This window comes from Helianthus annuus, chromosome 3 (assembly GCF_002127325.2).
Source record: "Helianthus annuus cultivar XRQ/B chromosome 3, HanXRQr2.0-SUNRISE, whole genome shotgun sequence".
Taxonomy (NCBI): domain Eukaryota; kingdom Viridiplantae; phylum Streptophyta; class Magnoliopsida; order Asterales; family Asteraceae; genus Helianthus; species Helianthus annuus.
Genome location: NC_035435.2, coordinates 117,624,864 through 117,637,897, shown reverse-complemented (window position 1 = coordinate 117,637,897; position 13,034 = coordinate 117,624,864). Strand labels below are relative to the sequence as shown.

The 13,034-nt window shown below is 34.6% G+C and overlaps 1 protein-coding gene across 1 annotated transcript; it reads right to left on the bottom strand.

Annotated features, from left to right (window-relative positions):
- Window positions 1–1,452: 1,452 nt before the first annotated feature.
- LOC110869661 (F-box/kelch-repeat protein At3g23880) lies at window positions 1,453–2,855 on the bottom strand. The gene has a single exon (XM_035988409.1). It carries the CDS (start codon window positions 2,778–2,780, stop codon window positions 1,686–1,688), a length of 1,095 nt encoding a protein of 364 aa, XP_035844302.1. The 5' UTR covers window positions 2,781–2,855; the 3' UTR covers window positions 1,453–1,685.
- Between the last annotated feature and the right edge of the window lie 10,179 nt (window positions 2,856–13,034).

The following is a 13,034-nucleotide window of genomic DNA, read 5'->3' as shown; positions in this document are numbered from 1 at the left end:
CGATGTAGGCACATTGACTTGTAGCTTTTGTGGCGAATATGAGGAATCAAGCGAGCATTTGTTTACTTCATGCCAATTTGTGACGGTAGTGTGGCAGTTTGTTAGCACATGGTGTGGGATAGCGCCTATTTTTGTGTTTTTAGTTCGGATTTGCTCCTCATTCACAAAGGTGCTAATCTGGGGCGGATAAAAAACAAAGTGTTGTCCGGGATCATCACGACGGCATGTTGGTGCGTTTGGAAGGCGAGAAACGATCTCATCTTTTCTAACAAGGAGATTAGTCCGACCAAAGTGATTGAAGACATAAAATTGCTTGGGTACTTGTGGATTAAAAATAGATCTTCATGTAAATCAATAGGTTGGTCGGATTGGTGTAGGTTTTGTTTGTAAGCGGTGTTGTTTGTTTGGGCCTAGCGTCTTGCTAGGTGCCGGTGAATGAAAGTTGCCGTTAAAAAAAAGCTAGCGGGTTGAGTATTCAAATTAGAACAAAAAAAAAAAATGAAATCTGATTTGACTTTGATTCGACCTGGAGCATTTAAAATTTGATTTAGGGGAGAGGGGATGGTCACTAGTGACTATTTTTCCATCACTCACAATAGCCAACCATGTTCCGCCATGTCAGCAACCATTTTTTCATCACTCACAACCTTTTTTAGTGGGGATGGTCATCACTCACCACCACACCCAACAATTTCCCTCCAACCAACAATTACCCTCACAATAAAACTCATCACGGCGTTGAAAAAATAACGAAAACATCAAACCGTGGATTTTATCACGCGTTATACAAGAGGTGGGGTGGGAATATGGAAAGTTCACGCGTTATACATCAAACCGTGATTGTATAACGGAACCACCCCTGGGCCCTTATTGGAATGTATTAAGACACCAATGAGCGTATTAGTACATGACTTAAAACACCCAATGAACATTTTGGGTAAATAGGATATTCAATGGAGTGTGAATATTTTTTTAATGGCAAACATAATCAATCATTCAATCCTGATCACTTTTGGAGTACCCATTAGATCAAACGGAGTACTTCGAGCGTAATCAAAGTCTACCAATTTTGGGGAAAACCCGGTAACTCACTTGTCCGTAGGCATGACGGTGAAATTACCAATAAAACTTGTTTGGCTTAAGAATCGAACCCAGATTTCTTAAGTCTCCTATACCCACCCGTGTATCACTCTACACCAAGTGAAAGTTAAACCTACATCTTTCAATAGAAATAAAATTTTCTACCATTTAATCCAAGGTGAAAGATGGAGTGTGAAATTATTCATAAAAGAATGAGACTACAAATTGGGTAGGGTTATGTTGTCCCACACACTTTTTGTACTTTTTTTTTTTTTCTAAAAAGCTATTAAAAAAAATCAATACCACCATATCATCACAATAATTACCTCAAATTTGGAATAGATTTCATATATATTATACGCTAAAAAATTAGGCTGAGTCAACTAAATCAAAGCAAAAGCCAAATAAAAACATAGTTAAAATGTTGTCTTAACAAACACTACAACTCAATGGTCTCTTCAACACAGATTAACCAAACTTCCCTGTCTGTATGTTTGCATTCAAGCCTTCTTTTCTTAAGAAGTTTTATGGCAGATTAGTCGCAACCAACCGAAACTTTCTTCAACTCCTCGGCCGAAAGATAATAAGAAATACAAACGGAAATTTCAATAAAAATGATAATGTTGTTTTCTTACCTTGTCATACACCGAACAGGCTCTCTGAAAGCTGTGGAGTTTAACAAAGCTAGGACGATAAGTCATTACCTTAAAGGATTTGGCCTGATAATTTAGGTGTAGAGTAGCACTCGTGTTAAGACAATAGGCAAGAAGCTCGTTTGTTGCTTCATCATGGACTATCAAAATACTAGTACCTTTTAAACCATCTATGAGACACAAGGGTTGTGAGTGAAGAATAGGGCTTATATTTTCTCGGATAGTTCTCTCTTTATACCAAGATGTTTCCTTCATCACCCAAATATCTAATCCTAATGAACACCAAGAAATTCGACTTAACCTACCTTTTAGGACTCCCAACATTTCCTTAGATTCAGCGTTGTTATCTCCTGGAGGGGATGGAAATAAATCAAATGTCTCTCTATTCAAATCAAAACCGTAAATTTGGCCATCACCAAGCCAATACACATGACTATTTAGAAATACTCCAGGACCTTTCTTTATTAAGTTTGGTGGGTTAGGGGTTTGTCCCAAAACTCTCCATTCCTTAGTGCCAATGGTGTGAACCAAAATATGATCAATCGCGTAAACCTTATTTTCGCTTACACTCCCGTTGCAAAGTATCACTTTGTATTCCCCTGCTGCTGAAACACCGAAACCATAACTATATATCGCATTCTTAAATGGTAATATAGGAAGGGTCATATATTCTTCCAAAACAGGATTAAGTATGTAAACGAAACTATATGGCCGATAACCGCAGATTAAACCATTGACAGAACCCGGGAAAAGAAGGAGACCATAACAAGGATTATTGCTCTTCACCGGGTGGAGGTGGTAATCATCTTCGTGTTTCATCTCTACCCACTCTAAACTTCCAGCCCAGTTTGAAGTCTCGGGCTTGTGAATCAATAGAGCCTCACCCGATCTCGAGAGATGAAGACGGACAAAGTAAGGATCGGAAACAAGATCACGCCACTTTTTGTACACACACTTGAAGCGGATGATTGTTTTCACCGGAAGTCTTGATAAAACGTCCAGGATGAGATTTTCAGGTAATACTTCTTCCATCGATGGAGAAAACATAACTAGGGTTTTGGTGTTTGTGCAATGCAGAATATATATAAGAAAGTGTTTTAGGGCTAGGCCCAATAATGTATTTTGAGCTTTTAAAAATTTATTTAAATAAATGTTAGTTACTAATAAATAATTACCTTTCAAAAAAAAAGTTACTAATAAATAATTAAAATCATATTGGTTGTTATGGCACCAAATCAATATCTTTTTTATGTTCAAGCACTTGATAGTTAGAATTGATTCACTTAATCCATTACTTCGATATCAACTTGTAAATTCAGTTGAAATTCATTAGTTTTTTTTTCTCTATATATACAATATTATGATGCATATTTTAAGACTTTAAGCAATTATAAGTTTTTAAGCATATAGTAAAATCTTTTAAAGCTAAATCTTCATAATCACATGCAAGTTTCACGCATGATTTTTAAATTGTAATTTTTCATACCTTATGTTTTAATACTTTTAATTAATTAAACTCTTAAATTATACATTATAATAATTATAATTATAAGTATAATTATAATTATAACTAGGTTAGAACCCCGTGTATTATACGGGTTGAATAATTCAATTTTATATACCAAATAATAAAAAAAATATCTTTAAAAATCTCGTTTATTACACGGGTTGAATAAATGCAATTTTATATACCAAATAATAAAACATTATATATTTAAAAATCTCATTTATTACATTGGTTGAATAAATGTAATTTTATATATTAAATAATAAAAAAAAGTTATATCTTTAAGAACCCCGTGTATTGTACAGGTTGAGTAAATTTAATTTTATATATTAAATAATAAAAAATTTACATTTTAAAAACCTCGTCGAGCTGAGGAGCAAGACTGTCACACCCCAACCAATGGCGGAAACATCGGGATGAGACGAAGTGTGAAGATTGCTCGAGACATCATAACGCTAATAATTGTGACAAGTATTTAAATAATCCGATTTCATTTCATAAGATGAATTGTCAACATTACAAGAAATTCAAATACAACAAGTTTAACAAAATAACATGACAACATAACAAAATTGATACAACATATTAAACCCTAACGTCTATATGTGTATCTAGGCCTCAACGCTACTTCTTTTCTTAGCAACATCCTCATCAACCTGTAACATGTTTAAAATAATTCAATGCAAAGGCAAAGGCGAGTATACAAGTTTGATACATACATAGTAAAAGATAAGTTTAAACAATTCCTCATAGCAAGCATGTGATTCAAGATAAACATTTAAACATGGCATGTGTCTAACATATCAAACCAAGGAAACGCAATATGCTCATGACATTACCGATGATAAAGGGCGGGTCGTTAATCCTATAGCGCTACATATGTCACGGTTTGGCTCGTACGAAGTTAATGATAAGTTCAACACATAAGTTTCACCCAAGTTTAAAGTATCAAGCCATCACGTATACAAGCATGTTATAGGAATGTTCATGTGTTTAAGCAAAACGTTCATGTGTAAGTTTGTTGATAGATAAAACATGTTACACCCCAAAAGTGATAAAAGTAAAAGGGGGAATACGAGTATACTCACAAGGCTTGCATATGCTTTCCGATTATCCAATTGTTGACGAGTAGAGATTTAGAGTCCGAATATATAAGGGTTAAAGTTCAAGTATGTTTAGAGTCGAGATTCGGTATTTAAAACAACATAAAAATAAGATATGAGAATAACATGGAAAATAATCATTTAATACATATGATGCTTGTTCTTGACACTAGGAAACTCGAAGGAGTTTAGATGTTTTCATGGAACAAGGTTCCATTAGAATCGTGACAAGTTATCATAGTCTAGGATGATGTAATCTAGTACCCCGACATATGAACACTAGTTCATCATCAAAGATTCGATTATTCGAATAATATATTTAGGTTATATAATATATGTCCAATAGTTCAAGCATGAGGTAGAAGATTAAAATCTTCATTTTGGTACCTCTAAATGTCATAGAAATCATGTAGGAGGTAGGAAGATCAAGTCTTCCATTTAGGCACCTCTATGTGTTCACCACTACACTTGATGTAAAAAAAACAACCATGGAGGGTCATGAACATACAATAAAGAATAAGAAATATACACACTAACTAAGAGAAATCATCAAATCATGTGAGGATTGTATGTTTGGACAACCCAAGTTGTTCCATAATCACTCATGTATCAAAGACAAAGTTTGACATGACTTGTGGGTTAAAAACCCTAAACAAAACACCAAGTTTATGAGGTTTAATCCTCTGATTTTTAAGTGTCTCAACCTTGTTTTTAAGCCTAACCAACCACTAAAGTGTTGTAAGCATTAGGACATAGGTTTGAGATGAGATAGACTCAAGTTTGGTAAGAAATAACAAGGATTTCATGAAAACAAAAACAATCAGTGGACTTTGGAGCCTTTTTGCTGGAGTTCCAGGGACTTATTTACTGTGAAAAACCCATGGAAACGTAGATAAGGTCAATACAAAGTAGTAGGAAAAAGAATCGAGTGAATCGGATAAGAATTGAGTGAGTTATGCTTATTTTCGTGAAGGGGTGTCAATCTGCTCGAACCCTTGCTTTCAGCTACGGTTTGGAGGATGTTTTGAGAGTTTTTATTGTTGCAAAAGTGGTAGGGAGGCTGGTTATAAGTGGTATTTATAGGGGGAAGGATTAGGGTTTCAATGGATTGGGCTTTGTAAGTGTTTAGAAGGGGTTACACCTTGAAACTAGCCCACAAAACCCAACTATATGGGGCTGAATTTTGCTGAATTGGGGCTGCCATGTTTCTTTATTTTTTTATTTTTTTAAAACATTATAATGAGTAATTTTGTTAATTAAGTTGTGTAATAATATGCAACAATGTTTCCCCTAACTTGTAACAAGGTGAAATATGAAATAAAACATGATTTAACTAGGTAAAAAGTGTAATATACAAGTATGTAACATGTTTGTAAGTGACAAGTATATGTCACATTTTAGATGATTAACCGTTGTATAAATAAGTATATTATTAGGGGTTTTTAGGTATCAACAATTTAAGGACAAGCATGGACATGCACCGTGAATAAGTATCGTATAAGTATGAATTACAAATAAGGATTCGATGTACAATGAATTCCAACGTATGAACATGTATGAATATGTAGATGGTGAATTTAAAGAAATACGAATTTTATTTATGATCCAAGTCTCGGATTTTACAACGAAAAGACGACTACAATAATACAAGATTTCCAAAAATAGCATTACAAGGCGAGCTTTCTAATTATGGAAAGTATGAAAAAGCAGGGCGTTACAGAGACTAAGTTCGACCGTTAGGGAGACTAAAACGGGAGGTTGTGTTATACGGGTTGAACACATGTAATTTTATATATCAAACAATAAAATGTTATATCTTTATAAATCCTATGTATTATATGTATTGAATAAATCTAGTTTTATATACTACATAATAAAAAAATTATATTTTTAAAACCCCGAGTATTACACGAGTTGCATAAATGTAATTTTCTATAGTAAAAAATAAAAATGTTATATCTTAAAAAAAACCTTGTTTATTACACGGGTTGAATGAATCTAATAAAAATTTATATCTTAAAAAACTAACGGATATACTCAATATACGATCGATGGGGTGATTGCGGTGATTGTTCTTATAAATGTCACGTAAACATAGTGATTACCGTATTTGAGTTGAGAATTGAACACGAAAATATAAGTATAGAACCAATAAACACCTTTTAAACATTTTTGAATAGGTTCTACCCTTAACTATTTTAGTTTAATAAAATAAATAAATCATTTAAATTAACTGAGTTAGAGCTAAAGGACATAACTTGCAAGGGTTTGCAAACATCGAGTACATTTTCTGTAATTATTGAAGACAAAGGACTTTGCAATAAGTGACATACATAAATGACGATTTTTGTAAATTACTCTATTTTAAAATATTATATATATATATACACACACACACACACACACACACATATATATATATATATATATATATATATATATATATATATATATATATATATATATTATCTCCTATATGAATTGTTTAAATTTATATTAAATTTAATTGTATAATTATCTTTTAATTGATATTAATCATCTATAAAAATAGATGGCTTCAATAAATAACACGTGTCCAAAACTTGGTTTCTTTTATTATAGTAGATAGATTATAATTATAATTATAATTATATTATATTATATTATATTATATTATATTATATTATATTATATTATATTATATTATATTATATTATATTATATTATATTATATTATATTATATTATATTATATTATATTATATTATATTATATTATATTATATTATATTATATTATATTATATTATATTATATTATATTATATTATATTATATTATATTATATTATATTATATTATATTATATTATATTATATTATATTATATTATATTATATTATATTATATTATATTATATTATATTATATTATATTATATTATATTATATTATATTACATTATATTATATTATATTATAATTATAATTATAATTATAGTTATAATTATAATTATATTATAATTATAATTATATTATATTATATTATAAATTATAATTATATTATACTATATTATATTATAAATTATAATTATAATTATATTATACTATATTATAATTATAATTATAATTATAATTATATTATAATTTATATTAAAAATATTATTTTATAGTTTTACTTTTTTATATTATAATAATTGTTATTTTCTTTGCGTTTTAAGTTTGATAAGCTTGATGTCAACCGATACTTGTATCGAAAATACCGGTTCGTTATCCGTACATGAAGGTAAAACCAACACCAGCCTGGTACATAAAACGCCAAAACTCGTTACCCGATTGAGTTTTATAATATTTTAGTTCGAGAAATTTTGTACTGCATCCCTGATCACGGGTACCGTACGAACAACAACAGTATCGTACAACTTTTTTTAGTTTCAGGGGTAGGGATGAGCTTGGTGCCAACTAATAAGGAATCGGTATTGGTGTCGAAAATACCGATTACGGTATCGGTATATGAAGGTAAATACCGGTAGCGAACCGGTAACAGGAACGCCAAATGTCAGTACCGAACTGGTACTTAGGATCTTTTAGTTCAGGAAATTCGGTACAGGTGTCCATTACTATTTGCTTATCTCTGACTATGGGTTTCTACCGAACAAAATCATTACCATATAACTTTTTTAGTTGATTTTCTTTCGGTTATTTTTTTAGTTTTTTTCTACATTTCCTTTTTTTCTTGTCAGCGGTTCTGTGTACAACGCATTCGCAGTGATTTCATGCGCATATAAACACAGACTAAATAACAAAAAAATTTCGCCGCACGCAGCGATGGTTTTTATAACTAGTTAATGTAAAATTACTACTTTTACCTCCTCATATGCATTTTAATATAATAATATATAATATATAATATTATTGAACACCTCCAATGATAACTTCACGCTGAAACATGTCATTTGGTATGAACTAGATCAGATTTTCTTGACTCCACACTATTTGTTTTTATCTTAAAAGCTATATCAAACAACCCACACCTTATTTAAAGTAATTCGATATCTTCGCACTGATAATTTAAACTTGGAATAGGTTTTATACACTACAAGAATATGGGGCAATAGCGGTGACATGTCATATGTCGCTGCTATTGATTGATCCGGAACCCAGTGTCCCACAATAAACCCTAGCCACTCATTCCTTATCATGATCGAACGGTTAGAATAACACGCATTACTCCACATCTGTTAGGTAATACATATATAACAAGCATTCTTACTCTTGTTAGGTCCATTCGACAAAAACACAAAATTCTCCAGAATTCCACCCAGAATTGTATGCTCTTTCAATTGGTGCGAAAATGAATGCTGAAACTTGCACTGGTTGCATAGTCAACGGTGTTAGGTTTATGACACGTGAACGTGATGCAAAACAAGCAACACAAAACTCTGGGGTAGAAGTGGCTGGAGAGAATGGTGTGAATTTATATGGCCAAGTAGAAGAAATTATTGAGTTGCATTATACAAATGGCTATTCAACTGTCCTATTTCGGTGCAAGCTGTTTGATACTCGAAAGGGTGTAAAGTATGACAATAATATCACCGGTATAAGCATTGAACATGAATGGGACAAAGACGATCAACTCATATTTGCTTCGCAAGCCAAACAAGTGTTCTTCATCCAAGAACCGTCTCGAAACAAAAAAAAAACATAGATGGGTAGTTGTAAGTTCATGATTCCGACCATGACCCGTGATTAGTGTGTGATTATGTTCAAGACGGGAAAGATTAGAGACGAATAACACAACTTCCTTGTATTAATTCGGTAGCATAACATTACAAAGCGACCCGATTACAAGCTAAACCGAACCATACCAAAGGAGCATACATCCGGGGAGAGACCAAGTGGTGATCTCTCCCCCAAAGTCTAAAACCTTCATCAAGTGTTGCAAATGACTAAGGGTTGGTATTTATAGCCACACCCCCTTGTCTTGCAAACACACACGGTCAAATGAATAACCCTCTCGTTTGACCACTTCAAACGAGCGGGTCAATACACGTTCGTTTGACCGTTTCACTAACTATTACATAATCAACATAAAATAACCCTAATCTATTCGAACAGCATCTGACACAAAAACTGCACCAACAAATTCCCCCTTGTCCGCTGCTGTTGAATGCTGAAAATGCAACTGCAATCGATCTTCAGTCAAGTATTTGTTGATGTCATTTTCTCTGTGTTAACAAATTCCCCCTTTACTGATGATCCAGGTAAGTAGTATCTTGACTTGAGTCTTCAAAGCAATACCAAACCCTTGAAGCTTCTCGTATAATATTTCCCCCTCAAAGTACGCGTATCCGTGTTGGATGTTGTGCAATCTCCTCGCAAGGCTAAATTGACCGATCTTCTGTTGATCTTCCAATACTCCAACCGACATTTGATAAGGGTTCCATTCTTTAAAAAACTGCATCAAGTCTTGATCTTGTCATAAGAACTTCATTTCATTCAAGCATACTACATTGGTAGAGTTTTCTGGTGAACTGTCTTCTGTAAACCATCTTTGTGGAATCGACCAAGTAATGCACTTTGATCATCAGCATCAACACTTAGGAAGCCATCTAGACCGAGTATATCACTTGCAAGCTCAACCAGCATGCTTGGTTGAACTACATCCAGATCTCAATGTCTCGCCTTTGTGAAGTTGACCACGTAATGCACTATGGATCTTCAGCATCAGTACTCAGGATGTCAGCTTGACCAAGTACATCGTTTGCGAACTCAACGAATTGAATTACACCCAGATCCCTGTAATCTCATAAAGATTCCCCAGGTCTTCAGTGAACAACATTTTGAAACTACTGCAGACTTTAGATACCTGTATGTTTCCATGCAAAACCCTTCACGCTAGCTGGAGAATTAATTAAAATCCTTAAATATGTGTCTGTGCAAAACATTCCACGCAGAACCTTTGGTATCACCAGAAAATCACAAACTCCACCACCTGTGATTGCGTTTAGAGATTTACCAAAGAAATCCAAAACATATGAAAATTTTTATCCTCCCATTTCTTTGGTAAAATCTCTAGACGCTAACAAATTCCCCCCTTTGAGCAGAACTGTCGTCAACTTCACTGAACAAATTCTCTCCACTGAGCAGAATCTGTCAAATGTTCTCGGTTTTTCGAAAAATCACGAAATTAACTTTCTTCTTTGCATATTCTAGTTGATAAAGAAAGTCCCCTAGCCCCGTAGGATCCGACTTGTATCCCTCCAAAGTTCTGCTAACACCTAATCCGAAAACTTCCATCATAGGCATAGCTCTTCGACTTTGTGAACTCGTTAGGACCGGTCTTGGCTCTCTAGGTTCCTTCAATCATTACCAAATGCGAGAATATGACAATAAACAAAATTCTTTCGAGTATTTACGAACACTGATAACAAAAACACATTTTTCACGTGCGGAAATAAATATACCGTTTTTGGCCCATAATAGTCAAGTCACCAAATTTGACATTTGCATCGGTAACCGTGACTACCCCACGTTCTTAAAAAATCATTTGTTTTCATCATGCCTCATCATCCCCGCGCTCCCGAACCCGTACGAGTTTGACGATAAAGCTTAATTCAAATAAACTTAACGAACATCCGACCCCTACTTTGCAACTCACGAAACAATTTCTCATGAATCAACTTGTCAAAAATAGTGTTTCATGAAATAAAGGCCCAAACAATGAAACAACCTTAACCCAACATAGTACACGAATTGTACAAGATTCTTGTGCACTATAATGTTGGCCCAATCAATGAAAGTGAACCCAAACCAGCGAATTTCATCTCTCACCAAGTAGCTGGACTTTTCAATTTTGATGAGGCCCAATTCTCATAAAGAGCCACAAGCCCAGACAAAATATAGATAAAAAATCCCCCCTCTCTCTCACTCTGTGATAACTTGTACGCCGCCAACATCATCTTTGTCATCCTTTCTTTCTCTTTCTTCGATACACACAGAGCAAAAAAAAAACTCCCTTGTTTTCTCGATCAAAGTTGAGGCTTTTCTCTGGAACCCCCTTACCACTGATTCTCCGATCAAATCCCGATTGACAGGCATGGGTGTGGAGACCCCAATCGGCAACAATCCCGACCAGTTCTACAACAATCTGCTCCGGGGGGTTAGCGGCATTACTCAAATCCAGGCCTTTTATTGCTCCAGTGTTTGTTTATTTTGTTGCTGCAAGTCTGCATCTGCATATGTGCAGCCACCTACGAAGAACCAGAACAATATACATCCACGAAGAACCTTAGATTATTCGTGGGTCATGCATTACGAAGAACCCTTGGTCACATGTTGGAGGCTTACGAAGAACCTCCAACGAACTATGTTCTTCGTGGAAGACATTTTCATCTTCCAAGGGGTTCTTCGGCGGGGTGTTCTTCGGTAGAGTGTTCTTCGGCATGGCTGGATTTTTCGTGAAAGGTTTCTCGGCAGGGTGGGGGTTTTCCGGCTGAGAGTTCTTCGGCTAAGGGTTCTTCGCCTGGGAGTGGTTTTTCATTGGGGGGGGGGGGTTCTTCACAGCAGGTTTTTCATTGAGGTTCTTCGCTGGGGTTGTTCGTGGATGGGAGTTCTTCGTGGGTCCTGAAATGAAGAAACCCTAGTGCTTCTTCAACAGCCGCCACCTCTCTTCAAGAACACATCCACTGTTCATTTGCAGATCTGAGGATTTGACGAAAATTACCTCAAAGTGATAATGAAAACTTGATAATTTTGGTGTAAAACATAAAACCCAACCCTTGTGTATGGTCTGTTTCGTCTAGATCCATACTTTTCGGGTCTAAATCTGAATTTTTCTTGTTTTCACCACATTTACATCTTGAACAAAAACCATGAAAATCACTGATTTAGAGCACACGTGACTTAGTAAATGGTTAGATTCACTAAGTCGGGTACCGTGGCTCTGATACCAATTGTAAGTTCATGATTCCGACCGTGACCTGTGATTAGTGTGTGATTATGTTCAAGACGGGAGAAATAGAATTAGAGACGGATAACACAACTTCCTTGTATTAATTCAGTTGCATAACATTACAAAGCGGTCCGTTACAAGCTAAACCGAACCATACCAAAGGAGAATACATCTGGGGAGAGACCAAGTGGTGATCTCTCCCCCAAAGTCTAAAACCTTCATCAAGTGTTGCAAATGACTAGGGGTTGGTATTTATAGCCACACTCCCTTGTCTTGCAAACACACGCGGTCAAACGAACAACCCTCTCGTTTGACCACTTCAAACGAGCGGTTCAATACACGTTCGTTTGATCGTTTCACTAACTATTACAAAATCAGCATAAAATAAATCTAATCTATTCGAACAGCATCGGACACAAAAACTGCACCAACACTAGTCGAAACATTAATCATCGGAAAATTTGGGATCGACCATTAAATGATGACCGCGTCGAGCCGGTTCAAAATGTTGATAATGACTCAGAAGATATTGACGTTGTCCACAACAACTCTTCATCTAACTGTTCACTTATCATCAACCTCACCCAATACTTTCAAATTGGGTCTTCTCATGTTACCTCAGGTGAGCCTGCAACTGAAGTTGATCCCCCAACGGCTATCGTCGATGAAGTGTTGGAGGTCGAGACTAATTATAATGAGGACGATCCCGATTATGACATCGAGTTTAATTAAAAGAAAAGTTATTGTAATCTATATTAGTTGGTATT

Bases quoted from the DNA above. Each gene is read 5' to 3' on its own strand.
- LOC110869661 (XM_035988409.1), bottom strand. From the start codon at position 2,780: ATGTTTTCTCCATCGATGGAAGAAGTATTACCTGAAAATCTCATCCTG.